General features: G+C 38.7%; 1 protein-coding gene across 3 annotated transcripts in view; it reads left to right on the forward strand.

Moving 5' to 3' along the window:
- The window catches only part of CTNND2 (catenin delta 2), a 394794-nt gene that overhangs the window by 130052 nt on the left and 238745 nt on the right, over positions 1–25997 (forward strand). For all 3 annotated transcript variants that reach the window (XM_082752927.1, XM_082752928.1, XM_082752929.1), the window contains one exon: positions 10670–10864. In XM_082752927.1, the coding sequence (XP_082609053.1) occupies positions 10670–10864 (195 nt within the window). The remainder of the gene's footprint in view (positions 1–10669; positions 10865–25997) is intronic.

The following is a 25997-nucleotide window of genomic DNA, read 5'->3' on the forward strand; positions in this document are numbered from 1 at the left end:
ACCAAGCTTCAAAGCTTATTCATAAAAACTTGGTATTTCTTTCCGTCTGAAGTTGGAATTCTTGTCTGTGTAGCACCTTGAGCTGCATTTGACAAGAATCTGAAGCTAATGCTGAAAGTAACTGAACAGTCTCATTCAAAGTGGTCTAATTTGTGTCCTGCCTGGCTTAATGTCCCATCCTGAGTATCCAGGAATTAAAATTTTAGCCTCAAATCTCTGCTTCTCTGAAGTGTATAATGCAAGTCGCTGCTTTTCCCCCTCTTGCAGTAAGATTCAGTCTGCTTTTGTAAAATTAGGCCAAACTTCATGCAAATGTCTTCATTTGCCAGTTGTACGATCAGAGAAGTATTGGTTTCACAGGTAAAGAAGGTGTCCATTTGATATGCAAACAGTGTTGATTTGCATTTATGAATAATCAGGAACTAACTGCAGGACAGTTCAAAATCCCTCAACTGTCTGTCACCTTTGGACTACAGTGCATCTTGGCATTCAAATGAAACCACTGTTAAAGTCCTCCTTGAAGCTGAATCCCTCCAATGGTTTGTCATGAACTATTGTAACTACTGTGAACAACTTCCTTCTTACCTTGTCTGCCTTCTTTTTGCTGGTGACTTGTCAGCATTTGTCCCTTGCAGCATTTGTCATGGCCGTTTCCTCTTAGCTTGGCCTTGGAGTTACAGGACTCTTGTAGGTTACTCCTTTCTTTTTTGTGCTTTTAGGGAAAATCTGAATCTGTGAAATTAATGACACACTGCAAAGTCTTTTTTACTGTTTTTTTGTTGGGAGGTGAGGGAAAGGGGGGAGTGTGTCCTTTTGTCTCTTTGTTTTGAGTAAGTTCCTGGGGAAAAACAACAACAAAAATGTAACCATCCATTTCATTTTTCATTTGCTGATTATTTTGGAAGGGTTCACAAATGATATTTTTTTCTGAGTTCTTGGAAGTTTGATTATTAAATGCTTCCTAATATTGTTTAAATGCTCTAATAATAAGCATAATGGATTAAAAGATAAATTTGAACTGTGCAGCAATTACTCCAGTTTAAACTTTGCTCAAGTCTTTAAGCCCCTCATGGTCTCAGTATCAACACTATTCCTTTTCTTCATTACTACATTCAGCATTTCTTTTATTCAGAGAAAATCTGTTAGAATTGCTGTAGATTATAATGATTTTAATAATAGGAGATTACTTGTAAGTGTTCTAACAGAGGTCTTGATATATATGTAATGGGAACAACCTGAAAACAGCTTGAATAATACTATAACAATCTGTTGAACAAAAAGCTGTAATTGTAAAAGTGGATAATCAGTGGGCTAAACTTCTTACAAGCGTAAGTAAAGAATGTAGTTAGACTGTATTCAAATTGATTATTTGTACATTTAATAAAACCTTCATGTTTTCACTCTTGTATTTTAAATGCCGTGAGTCTCACACAGATGATTGAAAACTTGATGAGTACGCAGTGTATTACAGAATACCCAGAGATTTTCTCTTTCTTGAATGAAGCATTGAAAGAAAGACAGAGATAATAGCCCCTTTTCCCCTGGAATGTCACAGATCTACACCTGGGGTCTTAGTGAATTAGCAAATGCCTGCTGAGGACGAGAAGGCTACTGGGAGGAGAAAGTGTTTAATATTCTATCAAAGGTGACTTTATTTAAAAGAACAAATGCTATCTGATGCTTTTTTCCATTCTCTTGGTGAAATGCAAGTGTTACAGATCAAAATCTCCAGAAGTTGATATTGCTCGCACATCTAATAATATGCAATCTCATTGTAAAAGGAATTACAAAAGATAAGTTGCAAACACTTTTTTTTTTTTTTTTTTTTTTTTTTTTTTTTTTTTTTTCTGTGAGCAACCCCCAAGTGTGGTGTCTTGGATTGCAGCTGCGTGTAGCAGAGTCTGGAACGTAATGCTTGCCAAGAACTATGTGCAATATTCAACAGAGAACAGTATTTTTTAGAAGATGCATGCATGGTTGGGATTCATTGGAACGGTTTCTTTGCATTTTCACTGTTATCAGGAAGACTACCTGCTGAAACTGAACAAGCGGAAGTGCCAGTATGATTAGATCAGAAATTCAGCAAAGGCCAATGGAGGAGTATTGTGTAGTTGGACAGAGTGGACGCTTCATTACCCCAGGGAGTTTTGTCTTCTGGTGTTACCCTTACCAAAGAGTTACACTGTGACATTTCCTTTTCAGAATCAGTCCTTTGCAAAGTGCATTCCTTAATCAGCACGTTTTATATGCCAGTTGGAGTCTTCCCTGTCTAGTTTGGTCTAAGCTCTAGGTGTCCGTCCCACTCGGTGTGTGGCGGGGAGCCAGCGCAGAAGCAGGCTCCCTGGTTTTCCTTGGTGGAGGCAGCTTTTTAGCACATCACACTGGATGCTGGAAGTGGTCTCTCACCCTACAAAGGTCCGTGAGTTTGGGGGTGTGCAGCCTGCACTGCTGTTGCTGGGATATCCGTGTCTGCCTCCGGAGGCCTGGAGCCTCAGGGAGGAAGGCAGGCCTCGCCTGGGGGTTACAGGCTCACTGTTCCTCCCCTTGGTTTGCAAAAAAATATATATTAACTGTTGTTAAATATCCCACAGAGTGTTTATTTCTGAATATTTATTCTGCATCTTACCAAGTACACTGAATGTATTGCCCCAGCACCAGCCTTATCATAGAGCTCATGGAGTGCTGCAAGCTTTTACAGTTAAAAATATGGAATTTGTAAATTTTCGTTTCTAGTTGGTGCAGAAGTCAAGCAAAACTTCACAGATCTCTTCTGACACAGAGGCTTGGTGTTGGTTTCTGGTTGTCGTGAGGCAGTGGTGAGCTCCCCAAGCAGCACAAGCCAGGCATCGCCCTAACGCTGCATGTTGAAAATGGGGTTCTGGCTGTGGAGTGCTGCCTATGCCAGTGCTTCTTTCCCCTTTCCTATGAATTTGGCCGGGCTGAGGGGGAAGGGAAGAGGCAGAGCTTAATAGAAGGGAGGGAAGAAGCACCCAATGTGATCATGCAGTTAATAATTTAAAGGGGAAAAAAAGTATATGATCCTTGTCTTTCACTTTCTGCCTTGATGAAGGCAAACTGTTGCTGTATGGTATTGGTTGGTCTGGGGGACTTTTTGTTTTCTGTTTTCTTCAGTGACAGTTCTCTGTATCAGAAATGAAATGGGAATTATCTCCCTGAACTTGTCTGTCACATTTAATCTGCTGTTTCTTTCTGGCTATCTTTGCCTCTTATCTCTTTGCTCCCAGTCACGCTACTTTTTTTTTTTTCTTTCCCACTAACAATTTATTTTTGATAAAATGTTTTAAGCAGGTGAATGCTTTTCAACAGAATGAGGACAGTGGCAGGAAAAAGAAAATGCTTGTGAGGAAACATACGTGTTTTTGTTTTCACCTAGATTTATAGTAGTGTAGAATTTAAAGCAAATTTATAGTTATTGGCTTTTTATATGACTATTGATAACAATAACTTGGCAGCAAAAGCACATTGCATGACTAAAAAGTAAGAATTAAAAATTAAGAAAATATTTGTTTATCTGTTAAATGCACTTTAAAATGTAATTAGCTTCAACATTTGGTTTAAAAACTAGTTTAAGTGGGATAAAAATTATGCTGAGATTTCTTATAAGACATAGTAAACATATCACATTACTTTATAGCTTATTTTACTACACTTAAAAGTATATTTTTTTTTTCTTGCTACCTTTCTTTATTTTTAGCAGTGATGGGAAAAGCACTAACCCTAGGTCACGGACTGGTTTTGCGGTGTCCTTTAAGCAGCCAAAGACAATCTCTCTTGAGGAGACTTTCCTAAGACCCTTAATCTGGATAATGGACAAATTGTGTCTGGGAAATTCCAGGGTGTGAACCATGCTGCTGAATGCGACAATATCCCGGCAGTGAAACTGCTAATAGGTTTGGTGGTGCAAAGATAGTTTACAAGAAGCACCTCAGACCATTCATCATATTACAGTTTAATCTTTTAAATAGAAAGCATGAGGAAAAGCAGTCTAAGAGACCAAAAAGTGAAGCAAGTATGTCTTTCAATTTTCATGGCTTTTGTGTTTTAGCACATGAGAGATCATCACACAAAAAAATAGTATGAGCTGTGGATGCAAGAGTAACACATCCATGTTATTTGTGGACACCCAGTGTTTGACGTGAATTGAAAGGCATCATATGTAATCGATCAATTCAGTGATGGTATTATTTCCTTCTTTATTTATATGAATATGCCTGAGTCACGAACAGAGTCATGTAAGGAGAATGGAAGAAGAGCGTAAGGACAAATATTAGTTTACTTCTGAACTTCTGCTCGTTAATCTTTATTTCAACATTTGGGTAAAAAACAACCAAACAAAAACTTGAGACCCAAATCAACATACAGAGAATGTGTGCATAATACCTAACCAGATGAGAGAAAGCTAAACTCAAATTAAAAGGAGCTCGCTCCAGAGTCTATTTTGGTTCTGGTTAGCGCAGATTATTGGTATGCCGGGGGCACAAACCGATGCACCCAAGGTATGCATTAGCTGGTTCTGCCATATGGCCTGTCCTGTCTTACTGGTTAATGTAACCATCTGTCACATCCTGATGATTTGTATTCACTTTCAGCACTTGGGTTAGATTAGTTTTCTTCTGTACCTTGCTTTTCGTCACTCAGTACTGGCATAGACCTGGTTTCTGAGTGTATTTCTTGATGTAGATACAGTAACGTTTGTTGTAAGCTGTACTATCCTTTTCCGATGGTATAAGGAGAAGATGCATGTTATCAGACAAGTGCTCTGGAGAGGTTTTTACATATGTTTCTGGAGGAAAAAGGTCAGTGTTTATAGCAAAATTCCAGTTACAAATGTATGATTTCTTTCCTCTCCTATCCCCTCGGTTCTCTCTAATTTTGCACCTGGCTTCACATCAGCTTCTTTACGCGTAACCTAGACCAGTTTAGTGTCTATAAAATAGGTCTTCTTACTTATGAGTTCAGAGCAGAAATCTCTGTTTATATCCTCTTTCTCACATGTTGCTTTTTCTGAATGAAGCCATACCTCACTTCACTTCTTTCTGTCTTCTGCAAAGCATGTGGCATGCCAAAGCCACAAAAAATGCTGCGTTTCTTCTCCTGTAGTTTCTGTGCCTGCAGTCTCATTTCTATCTCAAGGATGAGCTCGTTGCAATGTTACCGTTGTATGGGTGATTTTATTGTGTATTTTTTCACTTGTAATCTAAGAAAAACTCATTGCAAATTAAATGAGCGATGTTGTCATTACATTTGAAATGAAAAATCTATACAGGCAATTGTGGATGGTCAATCCTCTTTGTTAAGAAATCAAATCTCCTGAGTGCTTTGCCTTGTAGTGTGTTCAAAATCCGAGTTTGGTACTCAGAGCCTGAAGTAGCCAGAGAGAAAATGTGTTGAAATGAGTGGGGTTGTGACCATGTTAGATTAAATGATGTAAACACGTTGCTGATAAGTGTTCTTTCTTGTAATATAATGGATATTGAGCTTCACCCTCAGCTCATATCTCATTAGTGATGTTCCTGGATTACATGTATAAGGAAAGTGCTTAACACTACCATTGAAGACTGTTTTGGCAGATTTGAAAATGAGGGGCTGAATATTTTATCTTGTCAAATCTGGATGGTTTTCTTCAGGTTGAGCTGGTTGCTTGCATATTTCATAATTCTAAAGAGCTCTGAAAGCCTGGTGAGGAGGGCAGCGCTGTGTGCTTTGCTCTTGGAGATGTTCAGAGTATCACGAATTCATAGGGCTCTAGCAAGGCAGGGTGACTCGTTGTGCAGGCTGTCACAAGTGGCACAAATAAAAACTGTTCAGGGTTTATTAATGCATATATACATGTCTGTGTATCCATTAATTTGAATAGTTTTAATGGCCCTAGCTTATTAAAATGAAAAATGCTGCCAGTGTGGTGGTTTACTGTATTGATCTAAACTGTCAGATTAACAGTGTCATTTAAATGTGTCTATTGTATTTATTTCCATGACGGCTTGCACAGACTCTGAATAAGCAATTAGGGATTATTTTGTGTATCTCTCTCACGTTACACTTACCTGATTATAATATTTTCTTCTAGTGGAAAGTGAGATTTTTGTCAAAAAAAAGAAAAAAAAAATCCTGGAAAACAACCATATCCCCATATTACTGAACAACATGGCAATCTTCATCTAGTAGGGGTATTTTTATTTATTTATTATTTTTTTTAAAGGATAAAGGGTGGAAATTCTCTTTGGTCCAGTAGATAGGATTGCACTTCTCCTAGCTTCTTTCTATTGCCACCCTTGGAAGAGAGCAAAACTTCTGGGAATGTGATATCTTCATTCAGTAAAACTTGTGGAAAACACTAGAGGCATCCCACTTAGTGTCAGTCTTATTTTGAAGAGTTCAGAAAGCAGAGAAGACTCTTTTCCATTCTCATGGTTAATCAATTTCTGTTTAAAAAAAAAATATATATATGTATATACCCTGGTTTTTTTTTTTTTTTTTTTTTTTAAGACTTGTCTGCTTTGTTTCTGTTTTATCTTGCAGCTTTTCTTAGAGCCATTGAGTCTTCTCCATACTTTCCGTTGTGATGGATCTCCCGCATTGCAATTAAATATTTACTCAGTCTTTTTAGTCTTTTTTTTTTTTTTTTTTTTCAGACGAAAGATTGGACTATTTAAGGAATTAATTGTGTTTTATGCAGCCCTCAAGTAATAGTTTTCTTCTTCTCAGTGCTTCTATTTTGTTTTTTAATCTTGAAGGGAGGAAACTAAAACACTTCAGAACCATGATCGTAAGAATTGTGTCTACTCTCGTGCTAAATGCCTCATCTGTAATTAACAGCTTGCAGAACTGTAGATGTAATAATGAGTTGTCTTTGGACTTATACATAGACCTGTTTTGAACTGGCTCAGTGCCTTGTACCCTCCCGAGGGCAAAATGGTGTTGCTGTTTGGGGTGGGCTGGCCAGGGAGGGCGATGATTCTTGTGCATCATCTGCAGAGGTGCATGTGGGCTCGGTGAACATCTCTGCTTTGGTTTCAAGAAACCCAGAGTGGTGGGGTGAAAGGATGGTGCCTGGTGAAAGGAGGGTTTGGGCAAGCGCAGTTTGGGGTGAGCAATGCCTTCCTGACAGCTTTAGGTTTCGGGAAGCAACTTCTGACTGCGATGAGCCTCCTTGGACATGAGAATGCTAATGGGCCTTGGTAATCCAGTGTTTATTACTTCCTTGTAGTATATTGATTTCTGCTTTCCTATTCTGACCTTGTTGCTTTTCTGGACCTCTGTGAGCTGTAGACTACACAAATGCAAGATGTTTTGAAGCAAACTGTGCAGATCCACTCATAGCTTCAGGCAGTAAAGGATGTAGCTGTTTGCTACTAACCCAGGTGCTGGCAGGAGGCACGTTATGCCTGTCCCTTTCTCAGTGGCATCAATTCTCCAAGTTCACGGTCTTGGTTTTGATCAATTATCTTAACCATCTTTCCAATGCCCTCCATAGTAGCAGCAGGACATGGCAGAGAGGGGCTCACTGTAGGTAGGATGCAGCTGTCTGAAATCCATCTCACACACGCTTTTTTCTTTAATAATAATAATAAAAAAGTCTTCTGTTGATTTCAATTGTAATTGCACGTTAGCTTTTCAGAAAGTTATCTATGTGATCTTTATCAGGTGTGATACAGCACCAGCAACAGACACAACTGTCTCCTCTCTCCCTATGGTTGTTGGTTAGTCATTTTAATATTTAAATAAATGTGCAATAAAATCTGTTGCTCCTAAGTTTAGACTTGAATAAATTAATGTGTAAGAATTGACAGAGCAAGAGAAAAGGCATTTTAATTGAAAGCAGAAATAGCTATTCCGGCTTTAGAAATAGCAAGTTAATAGAAACGTTTAAAATGATTGTGGTGTTCTATCTTTTTATATATTGCTTTAAACAAAATTTAAGAACTTTTAAGGGTGCTAGTATCTTGTGTTTAAGTACTGATGTCTGATTATTTGGAAATTGTATTAAAATTGCTTAGTGAGCCCTGTAGAAAAGTATCAGTTTCTGCCTGAAACTAATTGTGTTCAAGGGACTTGTTTTAAAAAGTGCTTATTTACTTAGAGTAGTTTTATTTTACCATTCCCTGTGAATTAACAAATGTTTAACACAAAAATTACTCAAAGAAACGTGCACAGTAAGTCGTATCAACTTCGAAGCTGCTAAGCTGGATGTCTAAGGAACAATCTCCAAGTTTGTGCGACAAGATAAAGTGTATTACAGGACTGTTACTGAAACGGGTACAAAGAGAAAAATAGTGGTATGGCTCATGTTCTGATAGCCTTAATGTTGGAGATCTGAGTGTTTATGTTTCTGAAATGAAAGTATTTTAATTATCTGTTGAAATCTTTGCCTTCCTGAAATGTAATAGGGAGACTGTGCAAGTTACGTGGGTTTTCCTGTACTGTTTGTCCTTGTCTTGTTTGCTTGAACTGTAATGTGTTCTGGGCAAGAAGTGTCTCTGGTTATACATATGTTTACTGTTTAGTACAACGATGTTCTAGTCCTAGTAGTATGTGCAGTATGCAAATAAACTGCTGTGGTGGATTTTTAAATAGACCAGCATTTAGCAGTTGCAGATTCGGGACTGTCGGTAAGAGTATGGAAGAAGCTGAAATAAGCTCACCTCACCAGAGCTATAAACATAGCATAATGTGTGACAGCAAGTTAATATTTGGGTTATACTGCCACAAAAATCAATGGGAAAAAAATCTTTCAGTTTGCTGTAAGCAAGATTATAAGGAAACCTATTGCTTCAAAGAGATTGTCCATTTTTAAATGGACAAAAGTCGTACCTATAGAAGGAGATATAATTATTCTGCAGCAAGCCTGGCTTGCTGATGCACTGTTGAACCTCTGAAATATTGCCCTCATTTTTTTCCCTATATATTTTCCCTAAATACAGATTGAACCAAGTGCACAGTGAAAGCAGCTCATGCAAAAATTTGGGCGTTATGATAATTGGCTGTATTTTAGGGTACTCTGTGGGTTGCTAGACTTTGGCAGAGCTTTTCTGAGTATCGGTCACAAATGTGCAAGGGTTAAAGAACATTTGAAAATGTGGACCAGAGAGAATTTAATTCTTTAAGAATAATATCAACTTCCTGGATAATTGCAGTCGTTCTAGGTAAAATATGTTGTTCAGGTTCTTGGCAGGTTTTCCAGTAAGGGCAACAACAGAATTAGTTGCAGTAGCGTGCTAATGGCAACTCAGTCTGAAAAATGTTTGAAGGGAAAAATATGCAAATAAGATATTCCACTTAAAACATGCATCTATGTGGAAAACTTTGCAATAAATCCTGAATATGGCACATGCTGATTAGAGAGAAGGAAATAGAAGAAATTATTCTTTTCCTCCAGACAATTTATATTAAGGTTTAAATAATTTTGTGTGTCCTTCTCATTTCTATCCTGCGTTGATATCACACATCACTTTGCTTTGTGTTTTAGAAATATTTAGTGTTTATGTAATGAAACCGCTGTCAATGCAATGAATGTGGTAGAGACTTCCAGTAGGCACGCCTATATAACTTGTCTGTGAACAGCACAAGATGAGCTGGTAGAAGCCTGCATCCAGGATTTTAATCTCATAGGATTATCAGAAAGGGATGTGGTAGTTGTATCTCTGATTGCTTTTCTAAATATTTAAATAGCATGCTACCATGTTGTGGAGTAGACCCACCTTTGTCAGGTGTTGCTTGCTTAGTTTCCTACTTCTTCCCTTCAAAATGTGTAATGTTTGTATGCCTTCCCCATGACTATCCTTGGGAATCCTGAAAGCTGACCGCGGAACTGAAGTGCCTGTGTTCCTAATATGACAAAACGATGCAAGTGACAAGACTAATCACAGCTATACAAGTCTCTTTTTTAACGTCATGATAGAAAATACTATTTTTCAACTATTTCTAATAGTTGAAAAACAAAATATTTTAATTCAATTCCAGTCGATCTTGTTATTAGAGAGAGGGGGGAAAAAAAGGCATCGTATCCTTGCAATATTTTTTCCATATGGTGTGTTTAGTTTATTCATCCTCAGAGGATTTAAGTTGTAGAGTCTTAGAAATACAATTGTTTTAAACAGTTGAGGACAGAATGCTGATAAGGCTCAACCATTTTATTGTACTTCCAGTGAATCAGCAAAAAGATCAGCCTTCATACAACTACATCAGCTCATTAGCTTTTATTTCATTTGTAGATATTGAGGTATGGACATAACACTCAAAGCTAGTTCCAACTCTTTCTCTTCTCCCCCATTCCTGATTCTTCTGTGGTTGCCTTTGGACTGAAACATTCATGGATTAGGAACAGCTCCTCCTGCCCATATAACTGTGTAGGACTTTTTTAGCGGTCTTTCGTAATCCCTCTCTCTCTCTCCAATATCCATAGTTCCCTTGAAAAAAAATTAGGTTTTGGAGTAGATAACAGGCAGCTGGATGATGCGACTAAAGCAACCAGAGCTGCTGCTGCCATTGCACGCTGCTGCTTTGTATGTTGAAAACTTTTTTTTGGGGGGAAAAGGGAGTGGTGTTGTTTAATTGCTACCTTCAAGTAAAATTTTCATAAAGTCACATTCTGCATTTGCTACTTTTTTTTCCCCCTATCTCCTAAACATCTCTTAAATGTCTCTTGCAGCTGGGTCTCGGGCATCTTACAGCAGCCAGCACAGCCACCTTGGCTCCGAGTTAAGGGCACTACAGTCTCCAGAACATCATATAGATCCTATTTACGAAGACAGAGTTTATCAGAAGCCCCCTATGAGGAGTCTCAGCCAGAGTCAGGGGGACCCTCTGCAACCAGCACACACAGGCACATATCGCACTAGTACAGGTAGGTGAATGTAACTTGCATGATTGTCTTTTTATGAGTTCTGTCTTACTCTTTAGTACTATTTCTTCTCTTTCTGATGTGCTTAACAACACACATTGTGTGCATGCCAGTCAAACAAAATACTTTACGCAGATGCAGCTATCAGCAGAACCCTAAAGGTATACACGAAATGTAGAAATGCTTAATGCTGTGTTATGTATACAGTAGGTTAAGCTAATCTAGGGAGGGAGTTTACTTACAAGGAGAGTGTTTTTATTAATCTTGTGTACTTTATACAAGAGAAATCTGTCATCTCTGAAGAAAATGCTAGGATTTTATTTTTTTTTTTGCTTGCAAAGATATTCTGCGTGTTGTAAAGAGACTATGAAGTTCTTTCCTCATGAAACTGAAGGACTGTTTATTTGGATTTGAGATGAATAATATGTAAATGATCTTCTTCTCTCCTACAAAGGTACTCCTAGGTATAGGTACAGACACAAACTTGAACTATGTCACAGAGAAGAGCTGTTAGCATCACTTGATTTATCTGTAAATAGGAATGATTGTCCATGAAGTGCATTGGTGTACAAGTCCTCCTCACAGAATGTCCTCTCAACCAAGTGAAGTGCAGCTGTTTTGGAACCCGCAAATAGATCACAAATCAACAGGGATATTTCTGGTATTTAATGCACAAAATAATTAGAGTATATAAATTCAACAGCCAAAATAGCCTAAAGCAGATGTGGAAAGAACTTGCCTTAGGAATTGCAAGTATTTCTGGTGTCTTATCTTTGCTGCATTGATCAAATAGGGAAGATTCTGTCCATTCTCAAATTACTCTCGTTTTCATCAAGAAAAGGTTACATGTACTTTTTGAAGCAAGAGAGTTTTTCTTATAAAACTTAATTTTCTTTTTTAAAATCTTTCCTCCAAAGGAAAAGCTGGTAGTTTTGCATGGCTGAGATTTCTACTGCTTTATGAAAGTTTTGAGTGTTGAGTGTATAAGTGAAAATACTTAACTAAAAAAGATGTCACTCACAGAATTTAAATACCTGTAACAACTTCATACTTTCTGAAGAACACCACGTCCTTCCATTGGAAGAAACTAACATAGTGTATGTTTTGCATAGTCATTTTTGTATGTTTATATGAAGAAAGGTGACTGTCCTTCCCGTGACTGGGATAAGACATCTGTCTAAATCACAGAGCAGCAGAGGCAGTGATAGTGAGTGAAGCAATGTTCATACTGAGCTTTGATCCTCACATTCCACATGTGACCTTCTATTTCTTATACTAAGCACGCTTTCCCAATCATGCCCTGAAGAGGGTTTCTTGTTTTGCTTGCAGAAGCCTGAAGTAACAGGCTGTCCTGTGGCTGTTATCTTCAGAGCACCTCCATAAGTAAGGAAACCCTATGAACATAAATCACAAGTATAGGGAATGCAACTGGTACACAGGATGTTGTGGGTAATACGTGAAGATGGATTTTCAGAAGGAAAGGGGAAGAGTTGCACGAAGATGCTGATGTGGATAGCAGAAATGGGCCCTGTGAAGGTGATTTTCATTTTTGTTGTCTTTGGGATACAGACTTGAACATTACTCTTGGCTCATTCTGACAGACTGCTCCATCAGTCCAGCTCTGCATTGCACTGATCCTCCCTCACTTGTCCCCTCTGCCCCTATCATCAGGGCATCAAAGAAAGCTAGATACATGCCAAGCTATACGGTGTATTGCTTGGTGTAGATGGATGCTGTCAGTCTTTTTGCACAACCAGCTTGAAGAGCAGTCAATACTCAGAGGGAGTCTTGGGCTCCTTCTTGTTGAGCTCTCAGTCTCCTGCCTCTACCACAAGTGCCTGTAGGAACATACTCCTTCTGCTTCATGCAGAAAAGAGAATGCAAAATTAGTTGAAAGACTTTGGACAATGTCTGATTTTTCTTCTCTTCAGCTGACATTACACATCAGAAATCAAAATTATGCTAATTATACTTGGAAGCCATCTACTTATGCTTCTTTTTTTTTTTTTTTTTTTTTTTTTTTTGAAAAGAGAGCTCCTACTGAATTTGAAGCTTTCACATTTCTGACTCAGAATGGAAATGCTTTTTTTTTTTTTTTTTAAAAAAAAAAGACATCACCTCTCTTTTGTGAGCTCTGAAGTAGTTACTACATTCAGGAATGTTTACAGAACTAAGGATAAAGCCTTGATCAGTTTCTCATCCTCTAGGTGAAGCAACAATCAGTGAACAGAACTCTTAAGATTTCTCTGTGGGGTATATGAAATTCACTTTATGAATTTCACAAAAATGTACTATGTACTCACTGTATTTTTGCTTGTGTGTATACTTTTGTATTTTTCATGTATTTCACTAATGAATGAAATGCATAACCATAGTTCTGCAATAAAGGCTAAGTATTGCAGGAGGTATAATAATAATATAGTAATAATAATAAATAATAGGACCTTGCAGAACATAGTCTTTTCCAGCATAATTTCAGGTAGGGGCAGAATGACTTCTTCATCACTTTGAAGCTTAAATTATGACTGGGTGTGTTCCTGTCATGGTGTCTCAGCTAAAAATAATCCTTCAAATTTAACAGCAGTAGCTGCATAGGCTTCTTTGGTTCATAGCTTTTACTAAACAATCACTTTCGGTCTTCAAAGGGTAGTGACTTCTGTCTTATAAAATGTAAACAGCCTAAACTTCTGCACTAAAACTAGCAATAAATGTGAATTCTGGTTTTGAAACGTGAATCCACAAAAGATGTAATTGGAGGGACTACTCCAACATGTGAATATCAAAATAATTTACTTACTGAATAGGAACATAACTTGTATTTGCAACTCAGCCTAATAACACTAATAATTTATGTCAAGACAGGTATGTCACTTATTTTCCTTACAAATCTAAAGACCTTGCTTTACTCATTTAAACCATGAGCTAACAAGAAGTAGAGACAAGCTTATTTGATGGGATGCTTACATGAGCACCACTGGAATTTGAAGAGTGCTATTACTAATAGATAGATTTCCTTACAGTCAGAATGGGTCACAGAATAGGCATTCTTTTGCAAGTTTGCTTAGTTTGTCAAATCAGAAGTTAGGACAAGGGATTTAGTCCTATTTAACTCAATTATTGGAATTTAACTCAAGTTAAACATGAAACAAGTCTAAGCTTGTAAAATCATGCTGTCTTGCAAGTCTGGGGCTTCTGTAACTTCCTTGAAGAGAAAGCAATTTTCCTCAGGTTCTGGACTGTTGGTGTTGACCTACAGTACAGGAATGTGGCTATGACAGTGGTATATTTGTGAGGTCAGTTGCTGTCACCCTTTGGAAGCTGACAGCGCTGTGCACGCTTATAGAGACACTTGCCTCTTTAATCAAGGGTCCAATGAAAACAAACCTTCTTCTATAAAAGGGTGTGATTGCTGGATAAAATTATGAAAAGCTTTGGAAGAGAGGGGTTCCCAGTATACTGTGAGGGATTGGTTGTAATTGGGGGCATCTGTGCTTACTCCGGACCTTCCACAAATTGGGCTTGGAGCATTATCAGTTGAAAAAAGTGATTCTTGTTAAAAGCAAGGGAGGTACTGGTGAACTGTGGATGTGTAAGAGCTAAAAACTTGCACAGTGCTCAAGCTCTGAAGAGTGTTTCTTGGTTTTAGAGGCTATAGGTGAGTATCTTTGTCCTCAACCCCACTTAAGCAGGAAGGAAGGACCGACAATTACACTGGAGGAACGAACCTGTCCTCCTCAGCCCTGTGAAGGACATGCATCTCCCTGGTTCCCAGGAGCCTTGACACCCTTGAAGAAAGCTGAAGTACTGTCTCAGGGTGCACAGACTGTCTCTGCCCCTGGCCCCTGAGGGTCACTGTGGGGAATACCCAGTGGCCCAGCTCTCATCATGGGAAATCCAGCAGCTTTGAATGGTCCTGCAGTCAGCTGGTGTTAGTATTGAGTGCTGGGTGCTCAGACCAGAAGTACAGGTACCTCTCGAAAAAGACAGGGTGTGTAAGGCAGTTGGAGCACCAGTCTGTGCTTTTCAGGGAAGTGGGAGGAAATCGTGGGAGGAGAGAGTAGGCTCTGTGGTTGAACAGGTGCGGCATAGCTGAAGTTAAAAAGGGGACTGCAAAACAAAACATCTGTTGCAAATGAAGTCAAACAGTGGAAGGATAAGCAGTCAAAATTTGCATTGCCTTTGAAGACTGGCTTGGCACAGGAAGTGAGGGATTTACCACGTGTGGTTTATCTGTCAGGGAGCGCGTGTGCGGCAGGGACACTCCTGCAGCACTTCTTGCTACTGCTTCTGAAGCTGCCTGTCCCTGTGTGCTCCGGCAGCTGCTAGGCTGCCCTACAGCTTCTCCTCTGGCCTCTTCTCCTTCAGATCAGGCCTCCCCGAGCTTGTTCATGCTGGATCTCAGTGCCTCTACCAGCCCGAAGCTGTCTTTTGTTAAAAGCTGTGGCTCCACAAGCTGTTCTGCCTCCTGGGTGCCGTGGTGGAGGATGCTGATCAAAGAGAAGAGGCCTGTGAAATTTGTGATAGCAAGTGCCAAACAGAAACAGGGCTCCTTGTCAGCTGGGTTTCTTGTGTAGAGGGAGGCTGCAGTCAGGAGAGTGCTGTGGTGTTGATGTGGCGAGTCGGAGGGGGTGCTTTTCAGAGGGAAGAGTTATCCGTGGTAGGCTGGTCCTGTGTCTGCTGACAGCGTGTCACGCTTCAGCAGTGGTGACTGGGCAAGAATGTACTTATTACAGATGCTTTCAGTGGTCAGTACACAAGGGACACATGCAGCACAGAGCCACTTTCCTAGCTAACGTTATCTTTTGTCCGTAGAACTATTGCTCTAGTGGGGTAGGGGCGGTGTTTGCTCTTGGAGTCCAGTCTTCTCTTCTGGTGACCTTCCAGAGTGAAGTGGGGCACAGACATGTGCCGGGGATCAGACATGCTGCTAGAGGCACAGCAAGAGGATCCATGCCGGTGCCTGCTGCTTCATACCTGGCTTTTGCTGTCCTGGAGGTCAGGCAGTAGCTGAGAGAAGGATTTACAAGCACGATTGGTGTTCCCTTTCTTGTCACTGAGCTGATGGCTTCCATGCAACATGGCTGGGCTCTTTCTCTTTCTCCCTCCTTGTTCCATCTTACCAAGTATCTGTGGTGAAGATCAGGTCTGTTCAGGACCTAAAGGGAAGGCAGGAGAGGGAGAAGCAAAACCCCTTTTTTGCTGCCCCAGACAGGAACAGGCCTTCCAAAACTGATTGTACTGCCTTTTTTGTGAGAGTGCAGCTTGTTTTGTTGCTTCTGAGTGTGCAAATGGCCTTGAGCTCTTCTCCTTGTTTGAGTTGCACAACCAAAGCAAGGCCATACAACCCCTTCTCTTCAGGGGAGTTGCCTCCCAAGTGTATGGTTTCCACCCACCTCCATCTCTTGGTGCCAGGTCCATGTGCCATTTGTCTCAAGCCCTTGGAGTTTGCCTTCCTATACAAAACATTGCTGCAGTCCCGATCCATTCAAACTTCTTACATACACCACTTGCTGTATGTTTCTTTTACACTTTTTTTTTTTTTAATGCTGGCACAGCTTAGGCTTTCTGTGATTCCCAAAATTTATCTGTTTCTTTTAGCTCCTCTATCTCTTTCAGAAGGAGCACAGCACTACAAAGGATGTATCACTTGACCAATTTCACAAGACTGTATCAATTTCACAAGACTAAATATTTATCTTCGTATGTAATAAAGTGTAGGTTATATTTGATATTTTTTAGAAATCAGCATTATTTCAAGGTGAAGATTCTTTCTAAAATTGCAAAGCAATTTTCTATTATTTGGAAAATTGTCCACATGAAGAAAGTTGATGTCTGTATCCTATAAAACAATGATTTATTCAACTTTTAAGAACAATTAAGCCTACTTTATAGTAATCTTGTGGCATCACAAAGTGATAGCAATTTTTCTGCTGTCATAAATAAACTGTCCTTTAATCATTTTAACTATAAACTTCTAATTTATTTTTATTGCTTATGAAATAGTTTGTAACAGTATTAAGATGATATCTAAAACAAATATAAGAATGTTTCTTAAACTTTGCTTTGAGAGGTGTCTTTGATAGCAATTCACAATACCGTATAGCAACCAGTCCCTTGTAAAGTTGTTGGTTTTAGCCATTTAAAACCACTGAAGTCATATAGTATTTAAATGTGCTGGAAAAAAACGTGGGAAACTAGCACAGAATTCTAATGTTGAAAGGGGACCATGTAAAAGTGACATTTTGGGAGTCCAATTTTAATGTCATGATGAATTCCACGTAGTGGGCTTGGTTCACAGAAAGTATTTCGACAGCTGCAAGGCCAGCAAACATAGCATCAGTTCTGGGAGTTGGACCTGGAGCTTCAGCCTTGCTCATCACCAGTGACAGGCTTCACAGAGCTGTTGATATCCCAGCCATCCCACAGCCATCTCATTCTTTTCCAGTTTGTGTTAGTATTGCTTCTCCTCATGGAATTGGATTTTAGTTAACAAGTTGTATGACTTAATTCTGTGGACTTCAGACTTGATGAGTAAAATGAATTTTTAGAGAATTAATAGAAGAACAATGTATTGTTCTTCTACAATACATGCAGTGAAGTGTCTTCAAAGTGTTACAGTGTCATTGCTATAGTTTCACTTCACTTTCAGAATAACATCTAGCTGTTAATGAGAAGCTACCTGTTGCATGCTAATTCCTGTGCTGCAAATATTTAATCTGGAAGTAACAAGGTAACTTTAGTTTCAAAGACATTTTTCTTAATTTGGGGCTTAAAGTTGTCACTTCAGCCAAAAAAGAGCAGTGACATCAGAAACAGTTTTGACTTAACCCATTTAGATTAAACCCTTTGTCTGTTATGCTGCTTCTCAAATCCTTTTTTTTTTTCTTTTCAGTCCTAAAGTACAACAGTTAGGTTATAAATATCAAACATCATTTACTTCTGCTTAGATTGTGTCTTTTTTCTGGCTGTGGGGCAGGTTTGTTTGTTTGGTTTGGTTTGTCTTTTGCTTTGTCACAAGATGAAGTGATATTCAGTGGCATACTGTGATGCCACAGCTGCAGATTAATTGAGAATCATGCTGGTAAATCACACGGCATGGAGATCTGGCTATAGGACATAATGTTTTCAGGGAAATTAAAAAAGAAAAATTACTCCTACCACTGTATCTCCATTAGTTTGGTAATGTTGTGATAATAGACCTGCATTCCTAACTGACATCCACTTGATGACATTGGTTTGGGGGGAGAATTATAGGAAACAGGTGGGGAACAAATCTTCAGTACGAAGTAAATTGAGCACAGTGATCTGCATAGAGGATAACAAATCACCTCAGAGCAATGGGAAGGTGTAATCCCATTTCATTTGACAGATCCTGGTTGTCTAATGTAGCCTTATCTGTGACTATATTCTTGTATATTTGTTCTAAGGCTTCTTTTCTTCCAGGTATGCTGTATGGTATCTTGTCTGAGAAAGGATCGTTTTTTGTGTTTGTTTTTTTTTTTAATTCCTATTTACAATTTGGAAGGACAATAATGAAAGACATTGCTTTGAATTTCAGTGGTCCCTGTAAAGCTGTGGACAACAGCAGTGGGAGAGGGAGCAAAGTGGCAGGAGATGAAAACTGCAGATCTACCTTTTTAATGTTAGCAATATCCCCCTTAGCGTGGTGAAGCTTTCCTCCAAATAAGGTGCTCATAGCTTTAAAGTATGAAGCCTGTGCTTAAGTTCCATTGAGGAATATCGTACCTATCTGAAGGTAGCCCAGACTTCACTGTTGCTGAAGGTAGCCCAGACTTCACTGTTGCTCAGAATAGAAACTTGTTAAAATTGTTAGTATTCACAGCCTCCTTCCTCTGTCTCATAAACAGAGTACCTCCAGAGGTTTGTGGTATGCCCTACATATTTTTTAATTTTTCTGTTCTCTTTTTTTCAATAGTGGGATGACTTAAAGCATGTCTGAATGCATCTGAGATGTCCTTTAACTTTTGCCACCCATCGAGGTAGAAGTGTGATTATAAAATTTTGGCCATGTTTTTGAATACAGGGTACGTGCTTCCCTGAGAAATCTCACCTGCCTCTATTGAGAAAATACAGTGGCTACTCTCTGTCAGAAATTGTCTGTATATTTATCACGTGTTTACGCTATAACTGTAGCTTCAGGTAGGTTAAAGCCTGGTCACACTAGACTTCAGGAATATATTATCTCTTATTTACTTCATTGTTGTGCAGGAATAGAAGGCTGTCCTTTATGAAATAAGAAATGATTCAAACACGTTCCATAAATCTCTTTGTAAATACTTGCTGAATGAAAACACAATGCTGTGCCTGAGGTAAATACCCAGTCATGTCTTCAAGAGGGCTAATGCTTTTGTTAAAGGATCATTCTTTTTGCAGCATTGTATTTAAAGCCACTCTTTTAAAAATCACAAGCCCATTATAATTTTTAACTAAAGCTGTATTTTTATTACTTTTGTTAAGACAACCTACTTTTATAGGTAATCTTTTCCTCTCATCGTATTTCAGCATCGTGCATGTAAGGGAGGAGTTTTTACAAGTAGATAAAGGATTCAAAGACAGTTTACACTCTAACGGGTCCATCAACTTTCTAACTATCATTTGCAGAACTTAGGTTAGTATTTTTAAGATGTACTAATTGTGTGGTCTGACACTGGAATACAACTGTGACTAATTTAATAATGAATTATCTCCATATTCCAGAGTCAAAAATGTTAATTAAAATAGCTGAAGTTCATTACTCTGTCCTAAAGAATAATGACTAATAACCATTTTATAACTTGGGATTATTGCATACTTATTAGGAAGAAGTCAAAATCTGAAGGAGAAGACAGGTTTCCACAGTGCGTGGAAATTTTTAATCTGTTGATGTGATACTGTCTTTTTTCTTTTTTTCTTTTTATTTTTTAACATTTTATGATAATAATTGTGACTTTGGTCCGTGCCTTTGTTTTATGCTGGCTGGCTGGAAAAGAAACTTGTAACAGAGATTTCAAGAGAAAGTGAATTTGGAGGGGAAGCAGAAATTTAGTTGCTTGTCTACACCTAGTGGCACTGTCTCTTTTTTGCTTTGATCAGGTTTTATGATGGTTATGGTCATTATATTCCATGTGCACAAGGTGAAAGAAACCATGTTGTACTACAGAGGGCTAAAGTGATGGATATGTCTTCTGTTGTGCCATTGCTCAGGGTTGAATTTTATCTCCAGTGAGAAAATGGGCGTGATGAATTTTAATATCTCAAAGTCTGAAAAGGCAATTGCTTTCAAGGGCATCAGTAGTTGATATTTTCTCTTTTTAAATGCTCATGTAACAAATGAATTAAACTGCATGTTCTCCCCAAATTGAGGGGTGCAATTCAGAGAGATGAGAAGCGATCTGAGGAAAGATCTTGGCAGAATACCTTTAGCAGCCAAATTGGCATCTGATTATGACATTTATGTGGATGCACCTTTTTTTTTTTTTTTTTTTTTGTGCAGAGAAGCATGTCGAAACATGCTAGAAATCTGAAAGTCTGAGAATGCAAGCTGCATGAGTTAGTGGAGATTAAAATCTGTCAGTCTTAAAATTCAGTCAGTTCCTGAAGGTGGAAAGGATTTTTTTTATATTGAAAACTTGAAAAGGTCATGGCTTCTGCCTTTCTTGATTGTAAAAAAAATAAAATAAAATAAAATAAAATAAATTAATCTGCATAAATGGTGTCCCCTCAGCAAACTACATGGATCTCAAAATGATGCTTTAGCAATATGTGCTTTTGTGATGCAGATTGTATTATTGTGATGGGCATCCCATAACTTTGGAACCTGATGGTGAAAGATGATTGAGGGGAAGGATACAGATTCTGCAAAGGTTTTGGGTGTGGGGATATGAGGTTAGGCACAGCAGTGAAGCCTTGTAACAGACCTGTCTGAGGAGGAGGCTGTATTCAAGTTTTGACTTTATCAGGTTTCAATGAAGCCTTAAAACATTGTTGCAAATAAAGATTTCATTTTTACGCACCATATTTATTAAATTGAAATACAGATCACTAAGGTACAAATTCCATTAGTATTGCTGTTACTTGAATTATTTTTGTGTCTATTTCTTCATTTTTTTGTTTAGAGGTACAAATATTCTTTCAGATGCCTTTATTCATAAAGTATGTATTCATTGCCATTGCAAACCCAAATGGAAATGGGTGATTTCAGATTGATACTCGTTGATCACATACTTGAAGCCACAAATAAAATGATTACTAATAAAGAAATGCCAAGTCTAAATTGGTGATCAAGAAAATTATTCCATATGCTAAGGGTAAAGCAGTATCAGTGTGCATCTTTCCCCAGTAGAAGGGGGAAGATTAAAAGGGGGAAAAAATAAGTATTTCAAAGGAAAAGTAAGCACAAAAGGGAAACTAAGACACAGTGTGAGAATGTTCAAACTGAAGTGCAACACTATAGACAAAAGAAGCTTTCAGAGCGACTACATATGAGTTGTTCTGTAAACTGAAGAGTAGCTCAGAAGCAGAGCACAATATTTTTTTTCCATAATACAGGAGGAATCAATGAGGAGGATCAGTTTCTAAGCAAAGGAACTTTCAGCCTTGTAACAGCTAATGTCAGATCTGAAAATGCTCTGAGAAAATAAAAATGAAAGGGTTCATCAGTGCAGTATCAGAAACGGCGTGGCCAGCAAGACCAGGGAGGTGATCATCCCTCTGTGCTGTTGAGGCCACACCTTGAGTGCTGTGTTCAGCTTTGGGCCCCTCACAACAAGAAGGACATCGAGGCCCTGGAGCATGTCCAGAGAAGGGCTACAAAGCTGGTGCAGGGCCTGGAGCACAAGTCCTGTGAGGAGCAGCTGAGGGAGCTGGGGTTGTTTAGTCTGGAGAGGAGGAGGCTCAGGAGGCCTTATTGCACTCTACAGCTACCTGAAAGGAAGTTGTAATGGAGTGGGGATCAGTCTCTTCTCCCAAACAGTACAACAAGAGGAAATTGCCTCATGTTGTGCCAGGGAAGGTTTAGGTTTGATATTAGGAAAAATTTCTTCACTGGAAAGGTTGTGAGGCATTGGAACAGGCTGCGCAGCGAAGTGGTTGAGTCACCATCCCTGGAGGTCTTCAAAAGACGTATAGATGTGGTGCTCAGGGATGTGGTTTGGTGGTAGGCTTGGCAGTGCTAGGTTAAAGGTTGGACTAGATGATCTTAGAGGTCTTTTCCAACCTAAATGGTTCAATGATTCTAGTAGCAATTTCACTTCTTCAGTCTTCAATGATTATAGACTTTTTTGCATTGAAACAGAATTTATTAAATATGACCATATGCAGAGCACAAATTCATTCCTTGTTTCCTTCACTGAAACCACATTCCTTGATTTTGAGGACGTAAGGAGTTGTTCTTCAGCAAAACAGTGGCATGTAAATACAGAGATGATAAGGAGATAATTTTAAGATTGTGAAATGATCACAATAGCAAATAGGTATTAATTCATCACTGGGACATACAATCACATTGAGTAGGTTTATGATACTTACTTGGCTTAGTAGTTGGCAGCTGCAAGGTTTTAACAAATTTAGTTCTTTTGGAAATATTCATTACATCTCTAATACTGTAGTGCCTAAATAGCTACCTCGGATTTTGAAGGCAGGATAGGAAACCATGAGCAAGTGAAGTTTCCTGTGATATCATCTGGAAGAGGCATGCACGTTACTTTGATAAAAAGCCTTCCTTCTTACCCTGTTGCTGAAAACATCAAATATATAAATAAAATAACCTGAATAGATACTTGCAACAGCACCTAGACACGCTAATTAAAAAAAAAAAAAAAAAAAGTGCAAGCCAGGTATAGCAAGTACCTAAGGGAACTTTAATATGCTTGTGGGTACTTTTTGCAAACTACCATTCTGTCCAGTTTCTATTTCTTTGCTTTATTTTTATATTCCCTGTATTACATGTTATGTTCCCCTAAAAGGAAAGAGCTGGTAGAGCAGAGTATAGCTATTTGCCATGCCCTAGCTGTTGAAGGCACTGAGTTGAGAGTGTTGGAGCTGACTGGAGGGAAGAAGGTTGTTGTCTCCCCTGAGGTACACAGAATATGAGCATCTGGAGATGGTTGGAGCCAGCAGAAAGAATCAGGGAAACATGAATATCTGAGTCTAAAAACTGAATCACAGAATTTCTAGGTTGGAAGAGATCTCAAGATCATCGAGTCCAACCTCTGACCTAACGCTAGCAGTCCCCACTAAACCATATCCCTAAGCTCTACATCTAAACGTCTTTTAAAGACTTCCAGGGATGGTGACTCCACCACTTCCCTGGGCAGCCTGTTCCAATGCCTAACAACCCTTTTGGTAAAGAAGTTCCTCCTAACATCCAACCTAAAACTCCCCTGGCGCAAAGTGCTAAGAGAGGGACAAAAGGTGGAGGTGATAGAGGGAAAGAGGCTTTTGCAATTGGTTCTGTGGAGTTCAATGCAATCCTGGAAGTCCTAAAAGGATGATGTGCTGAGTTGGAGAAAAGAGACTCCTGTGAGGATGCAAGGGGAAAACTTAATTACAGATTCTAATTATTTCTTTTCTGGCTGCAAATAAATATGGAATTTGGAAACTGGAATTTTGATTGCAGGATCAGCAACTAAAGAAGACAACACAGAGAAGAGAGGGATAAGATAATGGAAAACAAAAAAATAAAAGTTGGAATAATTTGGACTGCCTTTCCTGATTAGAATACAAAATGTTACAAAGCTCCTAAGCTACAGAGGACCTCTGTGCTGTTGATATTTGTATAAGGTCCTGAGTATTTTAAATCTAAATTGGAGCTTTATATCCTGGAATCCTTTAATGCTTTTTTGGTCTTTTCTCATGTTTAAAGTATGAAATTCCTTGTGCAGTTATACTTCTCACAGAGGACATGATAGTGCTTTCATAAAATCTTAACTGTCTTAGAGGGTGTTACTAATATCGACTATAGTATTGTATTTTTTTCCCTCTTTCTCCTGACTGTGTATATCTCTAAAATCTTAAGCTTCCCATGTGGAAAAGTGATTCTTTGTTTTAACTGCTAAGCAAATTTATAACGTATATTGTCATGCATATTGAACGGTGTTAAACTTGAGTACTTGGGATTGCTGACTTGCTTCTGTTTTGCTTGGAATATTATTATTTTTAAAATACTTTTTTTGGGGGAAGGGACACCAAAAATCACCTACACTCAGTTAACGTTTAGAGATAATTGTTTGTATCCCTCAAAGCTGATGAATTCTGTTTCCTAATTTATAGAGAATACACTGTGTTATTTTTACAGTGTATCAGATGGGAAAAGTACCTGCTTTATAAATCTTTCTGTACATTTGCTACCAACAAAAGGCACTGCAATTATATCCTTTTTGAACTCATAGAGGGAAGATGGACATACTTTGCACCAAAGAACGTGATACGGTGGTCCAATTTTTTGAAAAAAAAATCAGTGTTCACATGACAGTAAGCATCAGCATTAACTTCAGGTGCAAATTAGTTCCTAAACAAATAAATAATTCCAAAGTAAAGAATTCAAAATCTATATAAAAGGTACAAGGAGAAGGTGAACATGTGAGCTGAGTACAGAGAAGAAAGTTTTACAAGGTGTTATTTATAAGTCAAACAGTAGCATCAGCCAAGTAATCTTCAGCAAGAAGGTGTAGTAAGATAAATCTCATAAACGAGTTTATCCTTTCTGAAGGTCTGATCCTATATATGTTAACTGAACGAAATTCCCTCTGACTTAGATAGTCTGAACTCCTTAACAGTTCTTACATATATTTGGTCTCCCTAAGATAGCACCACCTAAGGGTGCTGCAATACCCTTCTTGCCTAAATCAGCACATTCTTGATTTTCGGTTTTGCTTGCTTTCCTGAGATGTTACAGATTTGAAAATAACATACATAATCTATAAATGAAGTTCTGAGTTGAGTGTCTCATTAAGAGCCCATGAGAGCACCTAAATTTTCAATGTTAATATAATATGAAACTTGTATATTTTGATACTAAGCAAAAGCTGTAGGAAATGATACAGCACATAGAGGAGCCAGCCTATTTCTGCAGTTAAGAGAACTGTAATATATCAGGTCATCAGAGGATTTTTGCTATAGTTAACAAGGCCTTTTTATTGTCATGGGTGAAAATCTGTAAAAACATATTAAATATTTGTATGGTATCCTCAGTTCTCTGGGGTTATGATTTTCAGTGCTGCAGTAGCGAAGGCTGGAGACAATATGGTACTTCTAAGGCAGCAATGACTTGCCAAGCTAAAACAAAATATTAAAAGCAGTCTTTAGGTGACAAATTGAAATCTCTTTGCTGAGGCTGTAGCTCTGGGTTTGCACAGTTTGAAATGTTCACTTTGGAACTTGTTGGTGAAACCCCTTTTGCAACCCAAAATTCAAATTCTCTTCAAGCATTGTTCTTGTATTGAACTGAAGCTGAAAATAGGATGAATGCATAGGGTTTTACTGGCCTGCTTCTGAGCATGTCATTTATTGTACTCAGTGTCTGCTAATTGTGTGCGGAGCGTGGATGCTCTGGCCTTACTGTCCATGCCAGCTAGCCCCAGGTTTGTAGCATGCGGTGCCCATCCCTGCATGGAGGAGCTGTGCTTTGCAGCTGGGTCTCAGGAACCACTGGGCAAGTTACCTGAGAGTTTCTGAAACTTTTCTTTGTGTGTCATTTAACCACTGAATTTCCATGGAAGCTTTTAAAAAGTGTGGGCTGCAATAACTATTAAAAATGATGTATGGTGACTTAGGAAGAAGAAATAAGCAAGATGAAATAAGGCTTTGAGATTTTTTTTAATTTTTTTTTTATTCCTGATCTTTTGGGACAGTTGAAGACTGAAGAGTTCTCTCTAAAGAAAAGTTGAGATTGAAGGTGTCCACAGCTAGAGTCCTACCTCTTCACAGTCTGGTCACCACTTCTGGTTTTACCTTCAGAGGTATGCAGAGGCAGAATAGGCTCAGGGCAACAGCGTGGTTTGGCCACGTTCCTGCTTTGGCTGGGCCAGGTCCCAGGAAGGCTAGGCTGGCAGCTGGCACGTGTTTCCTGGGGCAGCACTTCTGCTACACCTCCTCTCTTCCCTCCCTTTCCTTGCTGGGGTGAAGCCCTGATCCTTGC

This window comes from Aythya marila, assembly GCF_965140915.1.
Source record: "Aythya marila genome assembly, chromosome: 2".
Taxonomy (NCBI): Eukaryota; Metazoa; Chordata; class Aves; order Anseriformes; family Anatidae; genus Aythya; species Aythya marila.